Source organism: Elephantulus edwardii, unplaced genomic scaffold, assembly GCF_000299155.1.
Source record: "Elephantulus edwardii isolate Elephantulus edwardi_28Jun2011 unplaced genomic scaffold, EleEdw1.0 scaffold00041, whole genome shotgun sequence".
In the NCBI taxonomy this organism is placed as follows: domain Eukaryota; kingdom Metazoa; phylum Chordata; class Mammalia; order Macroscelidea; family Macroscelididae; genus Elephantulus; species Elephantulus edwardii.
Window position 1 is genome coordinate 4,887,664 of NW_006399791.1, and position 20,402 is coordinate 4,908,065.

At 38.2% G+C, this 20,402-nt stretch overlaps 1 protein-coding gene across 1 annotated transcript in view; it reads right to left on the reverse strand.

Annotated features, from left to right (window-relative positions):
- Nucleotides 1-4: 4 nt before the first annotated feature.
- WHAMM (WAS protein homolog associated with actin, golgi membranes and microtubules) overlaps nt 5-20,402 on the reverse strand; it is a gene marked incomplete at its 3' end in the record, with an annotated part of 20,942 nt that continues 544 nt past the window's right edge. Inside the window, 10 exon segments of the mRNA XM_006903815.1 lie at nt 5-167; nt 169-620; nt 1,431-1,526; nt 1,740-1,826; nt 3,947-4,134; nt 7,003-7,168; nt 8,244-8,413; nt 9,458-9,608; nt 13,340-13,513; nt 20,316-20,382. Coding sequence (XP_006903877.1) covers nt 5-167; nt 169-620; nt 1,431-1,526; nt 1,740-1,826; nt 3,947-4,134; nt 7,003-7,168; nt 8,244-8,413; nt 9,458-9,608; nt 13,340-13,513; nt 20,316-20,382 — 1,714 coding nt within the window.

Consider the following 20,402-nt stretch of genomic DNA (forward strand, 5'->3'; position numbering starts at 1 on the left):
TCCTCTCAAGGTCACTGGGCGGTTTGTTGCTGGGGCTCGGGCCACAGTCTGGGTGGACTTTCTTCAGCTTGACTCCCTGTCGAGTGGCGGCCAGGATGTGCTAGTTGATGGAGGTGCAGGACTAGGGTGAGGCAAACACATCCACTTTCTTGAGAGGGCTCCTGCCCCAGCACGTCATCCATAGACCCTTGGCATTTAAAATTTAGAGAGAGCTCAGGTGGTCTCTCACAAAGTGAATCACAGACCAGAGAATGTGGCTAGTCATCTTTCACTGAAGTCCTGAGGTGCAGATTCTGATGAAGTGCTGACTGAGAAGGTGGGAGTGGGGATGCAGGTGGAGGGGGTGGTGGGGATGGTGGTGATAACTCCTCTTTAGATTTGGACTGTGTGTGGTTGCCAACTGGAATAAAAATCTGGACAGGCACGTTTCCAAGGTTGTCTTGACCCCCGGGGCTTTTCCCATGATTAACTTTAGGTAGAGGAGTCCTGGCTTTCCTGGGTGGCTGATGCGTCACTGACATGGTCTGAGAAGATGGCAAAGACGATTTTGGAGAAAGGGCATCTGGCAGGTTTGGAGCCTCAGGTTCTGAGCAAGATGTTTTTGGTATTGACTGACCTTTCTGAAAATGAGAAACTGTCATGAGAAACTTGGAACAAATGCACACCATCAAAACGCAGAAACTTTCTCAAAATAAGTCTGTAGATAAAGAATGTTGAACAGTCTCTGTCTAGGCTGCTGCCCACCACTTGTCAGGTCGCTCTGAGAGCAGATTTGTCCCGGCGGGTCTCCAGGGCTATGCATCTTACAGAAGCAGGGTTACACGTCTTTATTCTGCGAGGTAACAGGTGGCTTAGAAGGACCAGCATTCTGGTGAGCTCCCACTGTGCTACCAGGGCTCCCATGTGTAGACTATTCTAATTCCCAGAATAACTCCTTCCTCACTCTGTACAGCCACCCTTGCCACTAAATCGGTTTTTCATATGCAAAATAAACAATAAAGCATTTATATCCTTTGACCAAGTAGTGCCATCCCTGTAATAAAATATAAATGGATGAATACACCCATCATAATGTGCTCAATATGAAAAATCAGAAATTCTAAATACTAATACATGGAAGTTTATTGGGAAAATTATGGCAAATGTATTCCAACTATTAAAATCATAACTAGCCATTAAAATAATAACTAATACAAAGTTTGTGAAACACCCTAAACAGATGATACAGAATTACATTAAAATAATAGTATTCAAAATAATATACACTATCAGTTTAACCACATGAAAAATACATCTATGGGAAATGCCAGCAGAGTAGACATGTGAATATACCACAAATAATGGCCTTCTTGGAACATTCTGTGTCCTGTATGATCTGCTCACAAAGACTTTCAGAAAATGCAAGTGAGGTTATTATTTCAAGAACTTACCTCTTTAAATGCTTTTAATCGTTGAAGTGTTTTCTGGCGTTCTTGATTTATCCATTCTTTTTTCTTTTGCTCTTCTTCTTTAATCTTGTCTCTTTTCTATATTTAAACGCAGACATGTAAATGTCTCAGAATAAGAGTATTGACAAAGAAAGGCTTTGTCACCCCACATAACTGCACCCCCATGCCTGTTCCCCAGGTGCCAGGGCCTGGCTAGGGCAGGCCCAGGCCCAGGTGGGGTAACACCAGTTCCCACAAATGAAGGCCAATGTGTCACATTATACAAACAGACATTTTCCTGACATTACTCACCATCTGAATACTATGATGCTGATGAAAATACTTGATACTTTCCTCAGCCTGCTGCAATCTGAGCTGATGATTTTCTTTGCATTGATCCTATGGAATGATACAAATCACCTAGGTGATTTTTAATGTCCTCATGGACCACACATTAAAGATTTAAAGGACAAAGCACTGCATCTTCTCTGAAGTGCCACCTCTCACCACTGCCCCTCAGTCCATCATAACTCACAGTGACCCCAGGACAGAGCAGAACTGTCCCCCAGGGCTTCTGAGGACGTAAATCTTTACGGAAGCAGACAACTACATATATTTTCCCCAACCAAAACTCAATCAAATAATTCTACTGCCACTGAATCAACAGTGTCCTCCCACCAGCGTTCCAAGATTATAAATCATTACGGGAAGAGACTGCCCATCCTTCTACAGAGCAGCCGAGGACTTGAAGCTGACTTTCACTGGTAGCTGGACATGCTTCCCAAGCAAAACAGTCAGTAATATTCTGAGTTTACGATGTGCTTAATGGTGTTGAGGAGGGCTGAGGGCTGACTGGCAGCTTACAGGAGTATAATTTGTTCTCAGTCAAGGAGATCACAGCTGTGGTTTAATGATGTGAGAAATGAAAACTAAACTTTTCAACCAGGTGGAAATGAGGAGATATACAGTCCTTCATTCTTAAATGTGATGTGACCAAAGAATCTGTTTTAATGTAGTTGTTTTAAGCACATTTCCCTGTCATAAATATTAATAGTAATTAGATTTTCAACTATATCTACATAAGCGTATCTAACATACAGATACTTGAAAAATTATATTAAAATTGTATCTTACCTATAGTTAACCACCCTTTATAATCCTTCATTTATGTGGAAAGTATAGAGTTTTAATAATAAAACACTACATTGTGGCCCTCAGCCTAAATGCCAAGTACTTTACATTCCTTTTGCCATTTTTTTCCCTCATAAAAGCTATTATTCTCTTTTAACAAGGTTCAAGGAGATTTAAGTAATTGCTTAAGGTCACCAAGTGATCAGGTTATGACCTAAAGCCAAGTTGGACTTTGGAGCTTAACCACAATTACATTTTATGAACCCATTGTCTTCCAAATGCCAACAAGCCCCCAGCTCAGTACAACGAAGTCCCTGACAGGGCAAGTGGCAAGATTCCATCGGGAGAGCCAAGGTTAACACTTCAATTGGTACAAGAGAAGGCATTTCTCCACACTGTCCCTCAAAGGAGGCAGAGGCACTGCCTCAAGTTCTCTCAATACCGCTGGGGATTTTGAAATGAGGAGCAAAGGGCAGGCACATATGCAATGGGAATCATCTGAAGAAGAGCTCCTAAATCCCAAAGCTATAGTACTTAAGCAGAGACCTGCAGAGAATACAGTCTCTCAACACAACTAAAAAAGTTTTCTATTTGTATGCAACATATGAGTAATACATATTTTCATAAGCTACATTTTTCATTCTCTTTCTAATTCCTATAACTAAAGTGCAACCAACCTGAGTAAATGTATATAAGTCCAGAAAAAATGAAACACAGGAGCTTTCTTTTCTACCAAAAAAAGTAAATTTTTTCATGATTACATTACATTTTCATGCAATCATTTAAAATTTTTTTAAAAAATCATTTACTAAATAAATACAAAAACTAAAACAAGTTGCGTATTATGTCTGCAACTGATATTTTCTAATCAACAATATGAAATAAATTTTAAGAATTTACGATGGTGATTTTTAGATGTAAAGTTTTTACTTATTATTATTATTTCATTTTCTTTGCCTGTTTCACTAAAACTTTATTTAGAAAAACAAATGATTGACTGTACTTTGTAAGTTCCTTACAGAGCTGGGAGCTCTGATGGTACAGTCCCAAAGGATGCAGGTCAGAGGCATCTCCAAAGGTTCGAATCCACCAGCAGCTCCAAAGGAGAAAGATGTGCAGTTTTTTCCTGTAAAACTTTAAGGCCTCAGAAGCACCAAGGTGGGTCATTATGAGTCAGAATTCAAGTCTATAGCAGTGAGTCTGGTTTTTCAGTTATGTATGTAATAGTCATTCAACAAGTAGCCATTGACATCTACAGAAACACATTTTTAAAATCTCTATGTTTATAAAAGTCTTCTTTTCAATAAGTCATTTTTCATAAAAGAAGAAATTACTGGAAAATCAATTTCTTATAATGGGGGGGGAACAGTTGCCCTGGGCACACCCACCTTTTTGTTCCGGAGGTAGGCTCTGCGGGCGCAGATCCGGCCCCGCTTGGCCTCGAGCTGCTGGGACCTCCTCCGGAGCTCTCTCACCTCCAAGTTCCTATCGTTCCACAGCCCCACCACATCATCTACCACCTTAAGTTCCTCTGGACTTTCACATGTATCATAATAGATGACTTCATCCTGTTTCTCTAGAAATACAAAGCCTTTTAAAATGTATTCTTTATTACTGAAATCATGCAAATAATTTTTTTAAATATAAAGAAAGTGAAGGTCATTTTAAAATACACTACCCTGGGAAAACCCCCTAGTAATAACATTTATAGACATAAATACCACGGACATAACTAATCGTGTAAATAGAGTTTTGAGAATATTTCCTATATAATAAAAATGAACATTTCAATAGCTACATAGTATTTGCCAATTGAAGCATTTTCTGTTGTTAGAATTGTTTTATGTTATAAATGTCACCTAACCATTCCTGTTAATAAATACATAGTTTTGAAAATATTTCCTATATAACAAAAATGAGAATGGATAATTTTAATGGCTACATAGTATTTCTAATAGAAGCATTCTCTATTGTTAGAATTGTTTCATTCTCTATTGTTAGAATTGTTTAGTTTTATAAACTTCACTGTGATGAACATCTCTGAGTAGAAATCTACATTTTATCACTTCCCTAGCCAATGAATATTTATGGCCTTTGATATTTATTGTCAAACTGCCCTCTGGACGGGCAACTCTATATGAACGTGCCTAAAGGACATTAAATATTTCTTGATTTGAAAAAAAAAAAAAGTAATACATGTATACTCGAACAGAAGCACGACAGAAATTTAAAAAAAAACAACAACACACAAACCAAACCATTTTCTCCCTCTGAATCCCAATCTCAAAGGAAAAAACTATAAACTATTTGGTATTCATTCTTCCAGAGTAACTTTTTAACATAGCATTTTCCCTAAACATGTAAGATGTTTATAATCTGAAATTAATGTTGAAATTTTTGTTTTTCTAAGAAATAAAAATTTAACTACTAGACAGTACATTGTTGTTGATTGCCTTCGATTTGAGCATGACTCATAGCAACTCTAGGAACAAAGGGCCTGAAGCCTTTCTTAACTATCGTTGTTTATCAAAGTTCATAGAGGGAGGCATGTTGTTTAGGAAGTGGATTCCACTCCTGCTTCCAAAAATTATCTGTACTGTAGTTTCTTCTCACAGATACTATTACATTTTTCTGTGAGTAAAACCACATAGTTGCTCTATGAAGTGTTTCCAATGATGTGAGCCTGGGACAGACCTCATAAAATGCTTTTTAATACCCAAGATTACTTTCAAGATTTAGGTAAATGAAACTATTAAACTTGGAGGAACTTGGGGGGAAAATAAAGTAAATGGAGAGACATACCATGTTCTTGGATGGGAAGATTCAAAATGGCAAAGATGACAATTCTTCCCAAATTAATCTCTAATCTTAAGCACAGTCCCAATTAAAATTCCAAGTTATTTTTGTTTGTTTTGAACTTGCCAAAATGAGTCTAAAGATCATCTGGAAGAATAAAGGAGTGAGAATAGTCAGAAAGCTGGTGAAAAAGTGGAGTAACCAGGGAAGTGCTTGTCTTACTAGCGCTGAAATGTATTTCTCCAGGACAGTAATAAATGTGCAGTATGCTGGCATCAGAAGCCACATCAATGGAAGAAAATAACAATTCACAAACAGATATAAGACAGGGAAAAGTCAAAACAGTAAGGAAATTGGGTTGGTATTTAAAATTAATGATTGGTACTGCTAACAATTTAGTAGGGAAAAATGAGGTCCCTGCCCCACATCTCAGAACAAGTTTCATCTGGATTAAAAAGTCATGTTTTAAAAAGTAGAAAAATGAGCTTACATTGCAGAAAATGTAGTGTGTATCACCAAACAAAATGTACATGAACTGCTTCATGGAAAACCAACTTGCTCAGTAAGCTTTCATTCAAATTACAGAAAGGTTTACACAAATAAGAAACATAAAACTACTACAGGAAAATGTAAGTAAATATTTATAATTTGAAGATGATGAAGACATTGCCAGAAAAAGCAAATACCACAGATCAATAGATAGGACTTAATAAAAATTAAATACTCTTCCAAAGCAAGAAAAAGCAAAAGATTGTCCATAGCAGTGAAAAACCAGAAATCCTGGTCTATCTAAATACTGGGATACTATGTAGCCATTAATATTTCAAATGTCAGGATATATAGTTTTGGTTTAAAAACTGATATTTCTTTATATATGTCAGCATACAAAGAAAATTAAAAAGCTATTCATTCAGCAATTGTTAAGTCTCTCTAGATGACTAAGGTGATAATTATATTTTGTGTGTCTATTTAAGAATGAGTACATTAACAAAATAATAAAAAATACCAAAGCAAAAGTTATTTTGAAAATTCCCTTTGATGTTACAATTCACAAGAATTCATAATATTGTACAGGTCTCCTCATTTTTTGAAAGTGCACTTTATATCATTTTGCTTTTATAAGACTAAACAGTTATCTGTTTTCACTAACCAAAAAAATCTGAAGAGCATTTTTTATTCTGGTAAAGTGGGTGAAAGGCAAAACTAGCATTCAGGGTTTGTTTTACAGTAAGCCCTTAGAGGAACTGCACACCCAGAACAGCGAGAGCTTCATCCTCAGGCTCCGTAGTGGGAACTACTGTTGTCTTGTCAGCATCAAGCCGTCAGAGCTCTGAACTGCGTACAGTGCATGATAGTTGTTATTTAAGGTTTTAAGTATTACTTGGTAAGAAGCTCTGCTGGCTTAATGTTAAGGAGCTGTGTTGCCAACCCAAAGGCATGTGGTTCAAATCCACCAGCTGCTCCTTCAGAGAAGATGGGCAAGCTTCTCCCCTGGAATCTTCTGCCTCTGAAAACTTGCTGGAAAGTCAGCTCTAAGTAGGTACTGACTGATGTACATAATAAAAACACTTTTGAATTACAAGGGAAACCTGTATGTACTTTCTTAAACATATAATTCAGAATATATACACAAAGAAATAAATTTTACCTTTTATAAGTCTCTTCACAGATTCCAACTGTGTAATAAGCAGTATCTCTTCATATTTTAATATCTCAAACTTAACTTCATATAGTCCTAATTGAACTTCATAATATTGTATTTCTAATTCATCTACAGCATTTATATTTTTTTCTTGTTCAGAAAGATCTTCCATCTTGTTTTAATGGAAAAAATAAGAATTAAAAGAATGAGTATATTAAAAGAAAACTTGGAAATAGTCTAGCTATTTTTTTTCTTTCTTGCTTAGGCCTGAATATAAAAAGCATATATATATACTTTCATTTCATCTAGCAAGATAAAAATGTCTTATTCAGCATTCTTGTGTGTGTGTGTGTGTGTGTGTGTGTGTACTAGTTTTTAATTTTGTTTAACTTTGAAAGCTGTTTCCAAATTTTGAAAATATTACTTTTTTAAAAAAATATTTTGTTATGTTTTAGGTGAAAGTTTATTCAGCATTCTTTAAAAATATTTTTCTCATCTGTGAAAAATGAAAACATATAGCTCTTAAGAAAAATAAGTTGCAAGTAGGAATTTATACATTTTTCTGCTTTAAAGCCACAGATAAAAGAAAACATTTATGTGTCCAGAAATCATAAAACAAAGCACCTTTTTGATTATCTAGAGTTGTTCTAAAAATACTGCTTTATTCATCTTAAAACTTATTACCCACAATACTGAGCTCAATAAATTGCAAAGTGAATCCTACAATATAATACTCAAAAACATCTGGTCAAAAAAAACCCAAAAAAATAAATAAAAAAGAAAAAATAAAAAAAAAAACACATCTGGTCAAAGGGAAGCTTTATGGCTAACCTTCAATAGTCTTCTTACATCAGCTGCTAACTGGGAAGTAGGGAGTTTGAACCCACAACTGGGAGAATGACGTGGCATTCTGCAGAGCATTTCCACCCCATCCTACAGGATCATTATGACTCAGAACCAACTCAATAACAGAAGATTTTAGGTTTATTTATTTACTAGAAAATGACACGAGTATGTGATGAAAGGAACCTCTTGAACGACAGCAATTAAGAAGCTCTATAATCCAAAGGCTATGCCTTGCTAGTGGTTCAATCTACTACCAACGTCTCAGAAGAAAGATGGCAAATCTCCCATGTGATTTTACAACCTCAGAAACCCACTGGAGTATGAGCTGTAAGTTGGTGCCAACTTGAAGGCCAAAACAATGATCAATTTAAAAAATAAAGTTCTACTTATAGTTGCCTTACCTTTCTCCACATTTCAGCCTTCCTGTGGTTTAAACATAGCTCTTTCGCTCTCAGGAGTTGAAGAGTTTCTCGCGCTAACATGAGCTTGAGTTTTTCTAACCTGGGAGTTGCTGCGGCCCAGGCAGCCTGGCCAAATCGCTTTCCGTCCTGTTCCATTTGTTTCTGCATTCCTATGGGATAACCAATAAAAGAAAAAAACCATTTCGGTAAAGGGGAAAACTTACTCTGCATAAATACTGTTTACTACTCCCCACATTACCTAAAAAATACCCTGTTTAAAAATTGTTTTTTGCTTTCGTAACTTTATTATTATCAATACTAAAATGATAATGTCAATTGACAAAAAGTTTCAGATAGTTTTTTTTTAAAAGAAAATAGTAAATCATGATCTACTTAAGGCGATTGCTTCTTGTATTTGGCGCATGTGCTTGTGGATTGAACTAACTAGCTAGAAAGACAGGCTTTCATAGTTTGACTAAAAACAGAATCATCATTCTATTTCATAGTTTGTCTATTTCATTGAGCGTATCAAGGAACTCCTGTAATACACAAAAGTACATTTAGAAAGTCACACATTAATAGCATAAATGAAGTAACATGGTATTCCATTTTATGATGTATCATAATTTAACAAATTGATTGATGTTAATTTTTGCCAACACTGATGAAGATCAGACAAAATCCTTTACCCAGCCCACATTCTGCCTCAATCTCCCTCCCACATCCTCTCTGGGTTCTCTGAGCTTAAGCCCCATGGGCTTTTCATGAATTGTGCATTCTTGCCAAGCTCGCTGAAGCCAGAGGCCCTTCGCCAGTGCTATTCCTTCTGCCAAGAACATTCTTCCCTCACATTTCGCCCTCTTAACTTTCATTTACCCTTCAGATTTGGGGCAAGAGCCACTTCTCTGAAGCTTTCCCTAACCACCTGGATCAGTCTAACTTTTCTCTCATAGGCCCTCTGAGCCCCTCATGTTGCTTCCCATCATTTGCTACCATTATCATCTCCATTTTCCATTTGTTTGAATTAATGTGTAATTAAGATTCCTCTCCCCTTATGACACTGTATAGTGCCTGTCTGTGCTTCAGTAGTTATTGTACGTAAAATGAATCCACAGAACCCAAAAATCAGAGAGCCTGGTACTTAAGAGAAACTCAAGTTTTCCTGAGTGAAATAAAAATTACATGTAGCTTACTATAGCGTTGTGTTTTATTACCCGTCAATGCTTTTACTGTTTCCTTAAAATAATTCACTGTGATATCCTGAATGGAGACTACAGCTTCTTCAGCCCGTCTGGTCCATTCTTGGGCTTCCTTCTGCAAAGCAACTACCCTTTTAGGACCCAGGTCATCTTCATCCAAGGACTTCTACAGAAAGAAGAGAAATTGTATTAGTAAAAGTAAGTGCAGCCATTAGAAAATTGAAATCAAGGGAGCTCTGGTGGCCTAGTGGCAAGACGCTACACTGCAATCCCAGAGGTACGCAGTTCAAATCCACCAGATGCTCTGCTGGAGAAGGAGGGGGCAGTCTCCTCCTGTACCAGTCAGATCTGATTTGACGGTACACGTAAAAATAATACAATAAAAAAAAAAGAAAGAAAATGGAAATCAGTCACAGGAACTATTTTAACTACTTTTATAACTACTACTACTTACCCTCCAGTGGGTTTTCAGAGGCAGTTAACCGCATAGGAGAAGACTGCCTGTCCTAGTGCAATTTCTTATCACCAGGCAACCAGAACTTTCTACTATCCCATACCACTTAGTCAATTACATTTTCATTTATCCAGGACACACTTACTGAGTTTGCATACGATTCTAAACTGGGCACTGCACATGGCTGGAGTCACTGTGTCAGTTCATCTGGCTGAAGATCTTCCTCTTACTTGATGACTCTTTCCTTTTCCAAGTATGATGTCCCCCTAGGGACTGGCTTCTCCTGACTGCACAACCAAAATTTTGAGAAAAAGTCTACCCTAACTTCTACGGAGCCTTCTAGCTGAACTTATAACAAGACAGATTTATTTATTCTTTCGACAGTCTATGATCTAGACTATAGTATATGGTATAGTCTATGGTATAGTCAATATTCTTTGCCAACACCATAATTCAAAGGCATCAACTCTTCAGTCTTCCTTTTCATTGTCCAGTTTTCATAGACATATGATACAGCAGAAACTATCATGCCTTGGATCAGAGGTACCACAGTCTTTAAACTGACATCCTTGTTTTTTAGTATTTAAAGTGGATCCTCGTAGCAGATTTGATCACTGCAACACACTGATTTCTTTCTCTTTATTATTTTTTAGTCATTTTTTTGGTGGTTTTTTTAAAAAAATCTACTCTTTTTTTCTTTTTACTTTTACACTGGTTTACCTACAAAGTTTGTATCCATTGCCCCTCACACCAGATCCCTCCACTTCCCAACCCCACCCCACCTCTACCCATCAAGCCGTCTGACTTTTTTGATTGCTGCTCCCATGGGCATTGACTGTAGATCCAAATGAAAGAAAATTTCTTACAACGTCAATCTTTATTTCATTTATCATGAAGTTCTTTACTGGTCTGAAGTATTAAATGAATCTAGTTGTAAGGATTTTTGTTTTCTTTACGTTGAAGTATGATCCATATTAAAGACTTTGAGCTTCATCAAAAAGTGCTTTCAAGTCCACTTCATTTTCTGCAAGCAAGATTGTGTCATCTACTTATCACAGTTTGTTGACGAGTCTTCCTCTCCAATCTTAATAGCATATTATTTATCATATAATCCAACTTCTCGCATTATACTGAAAGGATATAGCCCTGATGCACACCTTTCCTGATTTTAAACTACATAGGAATACAAAATGGTACTTTAATAATTTGTCAGCAGTTCATCAAAACGTTAACCATAGAGTTACCAGGTTGTTGTTGTCTTCAAGTCAAACACAATTCATAGTGACTCTATGAACAAAAGGCCTGAAGCCCCTCTACAACTATCGACATTTATCAAAGTTCATAGTTTCCAGAGGCATGTTATTTAGGAAGTAGGAAGTAGATGCCCCTTCTGCTTTGCCTCAGTAATCCCACTGCTAAGAGATACTAAAAATGTATGTCCCTACCAAAATTTGTATAAGAATATCGATAGCAGCACTATATGTTGTAGCCAAAAAGCAGAAATAACCCAAATGCCCATCATGTAATAAATGGATAAACAAAACATAATCAATTCATATAACAGGATACTATTCAGTAATAAAAAGAAACGGAGTTCTGCTGCATGCTACAGCATCAATTAAACTTGACATTATATTAAATACAAGCAGCCAGTCACAAAATACTACATATTGAATGATTCTATCAATATTAAATGCACAAAAGAGGCAAATCCATAGAGACTGAAAGTAGACTGGTAGTTGTCTAAGGCTAGATGGGTAGGGGAAAGGAGGAGTGACTGCTAATGAGCACAGGGTTTCTTTCTAGGGTGATGAAAATGTTCAGGACTTGAGCTATGCAAATAACTTGATTGTATGTTAATTACAAAATTCCAAACCCATTGCTGTCATATCAGTTCTGACTCAGCAGCTCTCTATTGTTTTTTCCAAGACTATAATCCATCCATCTTTCTCCAACAGAGTAGCTGCTGGTTTCAAACCACTGACCTTTCAGTTATATGCTGTACAATACACTGTCAGTTCTTGTTGTTATATACACAGAGTGAGAACTGACCCTCAGGTGGGTTTTCAGAGGTAGTAAATTGCACAGGAGGAGATTGCCCATCTTTCTCTTGTGGAGCAGCTGGTGGATTTGAATTGTGTGCCTTCAGGTTGGCAGTGCTGCTCTTTACCACTACGCCACTTTTAGTATCATGACCTACATGTCAATGATGCTTAAATGAAAGAAGTATGTGCTGGAAGGAAAGACTGTGCAAATATTAAATTTACAAAATAATAGAACAACTTTGTGCACAGGCTGGGGTGGTCTGAGTTTCATCTAACTATGACACTCATGGAAAGGAATTTAGCAAGAGTCAAAGTGTAAATGCAAGAAATGAAGAGATATCTTTTGATTTTTGTTGAGAACCTAGGCATATAATTTAAGTTCTCTGGGCTTTAGACTCATTTGAAACACAATATAATTTCTATGCTAACTAGTGTTATAAGGTTGTTCAATGAAATATAAGTAATAATGGCATGTGTTAATTGTGCTATTGTTATGTAGCATCAAGTTAAGGTCAACCCATAGGTGACCTTCCAGCAAGTTTTCAAGGCAAGTAAATCACAAGGAAGGAGAGTGCCCGTCTTTGTCCTACAGAGCATCTAATGGATTTGAACCACATCCTTTAGGTTGGCGGCATAGTTCCTTATGACTAAGTGACCAGACCCTGTTATTTAAATTTTTATTACATTCTAAAGAAACATGATTATGTCTTCAGAGACAGAAAATAACTGTAGTAAATAAGTGTCACATCAAATACAAGTCATCAGTAAAGAAAAGTTACAACTCTTTAATACCTGCAGAAATCCAAAGGTATTAATAACCAATGTAAGTATCTTCATTCTTACTAATTTTTAAATACAGATTTGATGTATCTATATGCCTCGGAAAACCCACTGGAGGGTCAGCTTTGAGTCACTTCCAACAACAACTTCTCATCGAGGTTGCTCTGGTGGCATGGGCCACAGAAAGTGACACTACAAACACAAGGCTGAGCCCCTCTAGTGGTTTTGATTCACCAGCATTTCCAAAGGAGAAAGACGGCCCGTTGCCTCCCGTATGATAGTCCTGGAAAACTAGCAGGTCAGCTAGGAGTCAGTTTTGACCTGATGGCAATAAGGGTTTTGGGGTTTTTTAAAATTATTTTCCTTTTATACTTACATACAAAATTTGTATATGTTGTGTTTCACACAATCTTCTACTCACACTGTGTTTCATATAATTATTCCCACTCACTGTGTTTTATAAAATTAATCACCATTCAACTATGTCCACAGTACCATCTAAACATAAGGGTAAAACCAAACAAACTGAAAACACAGGATTGACTCTTAAAGTGACTAAAGAAAGAATACATAAAAAAATAGTAAATCTAATAAAATAAAAATATAAAGAAAACATACCACAATGTCAAGCTTACATGAGGTTGCAACTTCTCGCATATTCCTGAAAGGCTGCAGTAAATACTGGTAGAACATGGTCGCCGTGGTAACTAATTCCTGGTATGCTTCATCTTCCTCTTGATAAATCTCCATTAATGCTACCATGGTGTTGGCTTCTTCATGTCCTTCAAGAACCTAGAAGGAAAAAAGTTAATAAAACTTGAACCTGGACATTATTTAGAAGATCATAAAAAACAGATGAAGCTAAACACAAGAAACTTTTCTTTTCTGGACTTTTAATGCATCAACTTTATTTCTGGTTGTTTAGCTGCCATCCAGGCAATTTTCAGCTATGAAGATCCCCCACTGTGCACTGTAGATCCACCTGCCAGAGGGGGTTCAAGGAGGTGAGCTTTCTGAAGTAGATCTCCAGGGTGATTTCCAAGGTGCCTCTGGTGGTGGTGTTGGACTAGAACCACCAAACCTTCTTCAGTTGGTAGTCCAGCACTTAACCATCTGTACCATCCACCCAGAGACTCCTTCCATCTTTTTAAAGTACTGATTAAATGTGAAAATGCTATTATCCTCCAACTCAAGTGCCCAATAAAACAAGTATGGTACAGTCATGGTAGAGTATTATTAACAGTCTTTCACTTTTTTTTTTTTTTATGGAAGAATTTCAACATTTTATTCAAAGCTCTACGTCAGTTAATTAATCAATTAACATTAATTTGGAACAGATCAGAGCAACGCAGTAAAAGGTGACACATAAAAGGTACAGAGAACTTCTCCAAATACACAGCATACTTACTTTCAAAACTTGAAAAGCATGTTAAGTGGAAGTGAAGGAGTAGAGGGAAAAAAATGAAACTCAGCTAAGTATACGGAATTAAGTGAAAAGGTCTCAAATGAGCAGGAAGGGCTGATATCAGATCATTAGATGTTAACCATGGTTATGTCTGAGTAGATGATGGGTATTTTATTAGAGTTTTCTGACTTTAAAAGTTCTGCAAGACCATGCTATTTCTTTAAAAGATCACACAGATAGTACAGAGATGCCTCTCAGGATTTCTCCAGCATTTTGATGCTCCTAAATCCCTAGGTGAATACAGCTCCCCAAGCCCCCAGCTGAAAGCTCAGGTGGCCTAGTGGGTAAAGAGGCTGCCCAAAGGCAGGTAGTTCAAATTCACTAACTGCTCTGTGGGAGAAAGATGAACAATCTCCTCTTGTGTGATTACTGTCTCTGAAAACCTGCTGGAGGCTCCTCTATGAGTCTGATCTGATCCAATGGCGTGTAACAGCAACAAAACCAGTGACAAGTCCCTCAGCACCCAGCAAAGTGGACTCATTTGCAAAGCCTCAACAGTGACTCTGTCTCTATGCTCTGCTCTGGTGCAGGGCAGAAAAGAAATTGATCTGTTTATAATCTAGCTGGATTCATTTGTTAAGAAATTATTCTGCTCTCCAAAAGAAAAATAAAATCAGGTAATAACATAGAATTTTTGTTTTCAAACAATACATTGTTAAACTCTTCTATTTCCTTCCCTCAGCCCTGGCGGCCTAATGGCAAGAAGCTGCGCTATGATCCTGAAGGCACACAATTTAAGGCCATCAGCTGTTCCATGGGAGAAAGCTGGGCAATCTCCTCCCTTGCGATTAATTGCCTCTGAAACCCACTGGAGGGTCAGCTATGGGTCGGATCTGACTCTATGGTAACCAACAATTTATAGGCAGAGCTCTCATGGCCTAGTGGGTAAGGAGTTGCTCTGCCAACCCAAAGGCATATTGTTTGAAAATCCACCAGATGCTTTGCAAAAGAATGAGAAGCAGTCTCTTTGTGTGAAATTTACAGTTTCTGAAAACCCACTGGAGGGCCACTAATGAGTCGGTTCCAACTTGATGGTATATAACAATTTAAAGATAAAAGGGATCCTGGTGGTAGTACATTGCATGTTGGGCTCCTAACCAAAAGGTTGGCAGTTAGAACCCTCCAGAAACTCCACATGAGAAAAATGAGGTGGTTAAGAATGACAGCCTCAGAAACACGAGGGAGGGCTGAACCAGACAGCGCGGTAAAGAATAAAGTGATGTCCTTTCCCCTGGAGTTTTATCCAAGTGATGTGGTTGCTCACTCATTGACACCAAGTCTGAACCAGCTTATAGCTCACCCTCTCTTGCAGAGTTACTGGTGGATTCAAATTGCCAAAGTGGCCTTTGGACTGGTAGCATAACTCCCTTCTGGACTATGCCAGTAGAGAGCCCAAGTGGTACAGAAGTGTTAAAAGAGGGAGAAACTGAAGGTTTTCCTGGACAAAATTAAAATACAAAATAACAAAAAAGACAATTGCTATTTTTCTTAAACTATTAAGAAAATGTCAAGGATTAAAGTAATCAGTCTTCATTTCTATAGACTAGTGATTGACCAAAGGCAGGTGGTTCCAATACATCAGCTGATCCTCAGGAAAAAGGCAATCTCCCAAGTCCTTGAGATTTACAGCCTGTGAAAAAACCCACTGGAGGGCCAGCTAGGAGTCAGTCCCAACTCCACAGCAATGACTTGAGTTACTGATGTAGTTCCAGGATTTCTTTTTTAATGTTATAAATAGATATGAGAAATAAGATAATTTGCACCCAATTCCATGGAGCCAATATTTTGTATTTAAGCTCTTCCTTCCTGTCAGCTCCTCCTCTTTGAGCTTCAGTTAAAAAGATATCCTGAACTGGGAAGCATCAAAAGAAAATTTTGGAAGAAATACAGAGTCACTGTAACAGATTCAGGAAGTAGCATATGATCAAGAACCAACAGTAATAAAGGAAGAAGTTAAAGATGCATTGAAGGCATTGGCAAAAAATAAGGTCCCAGGAATCAATGACTACCAATTGACATGTTTCAACTAACAGATACAGCCCCAAATGTATTCACCAGACTATGCAAAGAAATCTAGAATAGTTACGTGCCCTATTGATTGGAAGAGATCCATGTTTGTTCCCATTCCCCAAAAAAGGTGATCCAACAGAAAGCAGAAACTACCAAACAATATCACAAATATCACATGCAAGTAAAATATTGCTGAAGATTATCCAAAACCAACTAGAACAGTACATCAAGAGAGAGCTACCTGATATTCGTGCTGGGTTTTGAACAGGCTGTGTGACAGGAGGGCTTTAACCGCCAATGTTAGAAGGACTTTGGCTTACAGCAGAGAATACTAGAAGGAAGGCTATATTAATGAGGCAGAGGTATTTGTGTGGATCATAGCAAATTAGAGTTAACAATTAGAAGAATGAAAATTGCTGAACACTTAATTGTGCTCATGTGAAACTTAGACCTAGACCAAGAGGCTGTTGTCTAAACAGTGCATGGTTTAAAATCAAGAAAGGTGGCTGTATCCTTTCTCTATACCTATTCAATCTGTGTGCTGAACAAACCATCCAAGAAGCTGGACTCTATGAAGAAGAATGTGGCATCAGATCGTAGAATGACTTATCAACAACCTGCATTATGTAGATGACACAACCGTACTTGCTTGAAAGTGAAGAGGACTTGAAATGTTTGCTGCAGAAGATCAAAGACTCCAGCCTTTAATATTAATTGCATCCCAACATTAAGAAAATAAAAATCCTCACCAGTGTGCAAACAGGCAACATCATGATAGATGGAGAAAAGACTGACACTGCCAATGATTTCATTTTACTTGGATCCACAACCAACACCCTTGGTACCAGCAGTAAAGAAATTTTTTAAAAATTTTAAAAATGTGTGGTGTTGGGGAAATCTGCTGTCAGGAACCTCTCCATATGATATGGGCTATGATAGCAGTTTAAAGGTTAAGGTGCATCTGATCCAAGCCATGGTCTTTTCTATTACTTGCGATGCATCTGAAAGTTGGACAATGACTTAGGATTAAGAAGAATCAATGCCTTTGAGCTGTGAGGTTGGAGCAGAGTATCGCATGGGCTGAATATCCAATGCACTGTCAAAAGAACAAGTCTGTCTTGGAAAAGTGAGATCAGCATGCTCCTTGGAGGGAAGGATGGTGAAACTTCATCTCACATACTTTGGGCATGCTGTTATAAAGGACTAGTCCTTGCTGAAGGACTTTCCATGCTTGGAAAGTGGATTCTCAATGGAAGAGAGAAAGACCTCCAACAAGACAGATTGACAAGGTTACTGTGATAATAGGATTAAGTATATCAGAGATGGTGAGGATGGCACAAGGTAGGGCAAGATTTAAATCTGTTGTTCATGGATTACTATGAGTCACAGTTGACTCAATGGCTTTGAGGCCCTGGTGGCATAGTATTTAAAGCACTGAGATGCTATCTGAAGGGTCAGCCATTGGAAGCCATCAGTCACTCTGAGGGTGAAAGAAGGGCTGCCTCCTCCAGGAAGGGGACACACACACACAGAGAGGCACACATCTCTATATAAACAGCCTTCAAACTCATTGCTGGGGAGTCAGAACCAACTCACAGCCTCTGAAAACCCAAACAGCCTCTATAAAACCAATGGTTTTCAGAGGTTGTAAATCACATGGGATGAGAACACTCATCTTTATCCCTCTGGGCAGCTGGTGGATTCAAACCACCCACTTTTGGGTTGGCAGTGCAACTCCCTGTCTACTAGGCTACCAGAGTTCAGGAAAGATATGTAGTCTTTGAAATCTAATGGAAGGTTGCTATGAGCCAGAACTGACTCCAACAACAGTAAGGGGTTTTTTTCTTTTTAAAATATTTATGTGACCAGCCAAACAGCGTGAACTACACTAGTACTTTAATAATCCTGAATAAGTTTCAATTTGAGAAAACTATAACTTTTACAATAGAAATGGTATATTTTATTTGCACATATGTCATAGTTTAAGGACAATCTATTTCTCTAAGAAAGCAAGCATCAGACAAACAGAAGTTTTGCTACAAAATGAAGCTGAAGATCAAAATTTTACTGGCCTCAAATTCTCGAACTTTTCCTAATAATATAGTAAAATGAACATGAGAAGTAGTAATACAAATATTTATCCATAAAACCCACAATATAAAATGACACCACTAACAAAGCTTTCTGAAACTACTGAGTAATTGTTTTAAGTTAGAAAAGCACATTCTATATTTAGCTTGAGAGATGTAATTAAGATTTTTAAATCATTAAATTATTTCCTTACATGTGTTCTTTCCTTGAAAAAAAAAAAAAGCAGAAGTAACATCAGGAAAATTACTGAGATTAATAATTGCCTTAATAACGACCAAGGATGAGAAAGGGGAAAAAAATTCTTCAGAGTGTAGAAGAAAGGCCCAAAGCTTGGCTCTCTTGAGTAAACTGTAGACATGTAAGCCATTAGTTTCTCCTGAAACTTTTTTTAATTTTTATTTTCTCATCCCCTTAAATTCTGTAACTTTACCACTTAAATTGTTGATGTCTTAAACTACCGTTTTAAGATTAAAATATTCTACCGTAATTATTACTCCAGTATCATAAAGCTTACTCTTACTTCTGTCAGCATTCCCACTCATTCAATCTTAAGTTTTTAAAAAGTGCGCTGGTGGCACAGCGGTGGGGTACTCTGCTATTAACCCAGCTTATTGATTCCCACCCGTCAGCCCCCGGGCAGGAGAGAGATGATGCAGTCTGCTTCCATAAGGATTTACAGCCTTGGGAACTGTGGAGCAATTCTACTCTGTCCTATAGGGTCTGAAACCAAATTGATGGCAATGGCCATCTCTGGTTGCTTCGTTTGTGGTTTATTATTATTTGAAACAACTTGCCTCCTAGAAACACCTTCATCCCCCTAAAACATTGTCTCCATTAATCTGCCTCCCCTTACACACTGAAATGGGATCTGACTGCATTTATTCAGTATTAGTATTCTCTACCTGGATACCTGTATAGCCTTTGCCTAAGATGGAAGTCTGCTCAAAGGCGTGGCTTTAATGAATGTTCCTTCAATGATACAGCAAATTTTGTCTATCTGCTGAACTGAACAATTTGGTGTCGCTGTGATGCTGCACACTGTTCCATAGTCTTGTCAAATACCATAATGGTTACCAATTATGCACAGTGTTTGGATCAGCTTCCAGATTGATTTATGCTGGGAAGCAGGAGTGGCATCCACTTCTTAAACTAGATGGCTCTGGAAAGTCTACAAACTCTCTAAACTCTACAAACTCTCTAAACATACAGACATGTTATTTATAGAACAGTATTCTGTACAGAAATACTGTTAGTTATAAACAAAGTTCAGGTTTGTGCAAAACTTACTCTCAGTCGTATTCGACCTGATCGACCCTTAACTACTGCTAAAGGAAACTAGTGCTGTTATATCTGGAGGGACGCTCTTCCACCTTGTACATCACTCTTTCTCAATGAGCAATATGAAATAACCTGGGTTTGCTGTGATGCTGAACCATAAACCATTGGGGTATCAAATACCAGAATGGTTTCCCAATTTGGACAGTGTTTGATGGAACTCCCAGGTGTAAAACAGGTTTGGAAGCAGGAGTGGCATCCACTTCCTCCACCACATGCCTATATAAACTCTATGAACTTGGAGAAATGACGATAGTTATGGAAAGGCATTAGGTCTTTTGTTTATGGAGCCGCTATGAGTCACACTCAACGGCAATCAACAAAACAAGCACTTGTATAGCGTAGTTTCAGTTTTGCTTTCAATACTGCTAGCATTTCCGATCGTAACAGCCTGCTCTGCCAATATCTCAAGGGGAAAGGTTTCAAGGGTTACCCAGGCTCCTAAATGAACATAAAGGTTGATTTGCCGTAACAGGTTCTGTCCCGAGGCCTCAGGGGAGTCCCACAGCCTTCCCTCCACCAGGGGATGGTGGTTGGTAACCTGCACCTTTCCCGGCGCCCCTCCACCTCCGCCTTGACAGTCTGAGTACTAGTCTACCGCCGACACTGAACTTCCACTGAACTTAATACCCGTCCTCCCCTCCGCGGTGGTGCCGCGCATGCGCACGCGAGCGGCCGCAGCCAGGCGCGTACCTGGCACAGCCGTCCGGCCGCCTCGGCGCAGCGCGCGCGCAGGGCCCGCTCCCGGAACTCGCGCAGGCTCTCGCAGTCAGCGGCGCC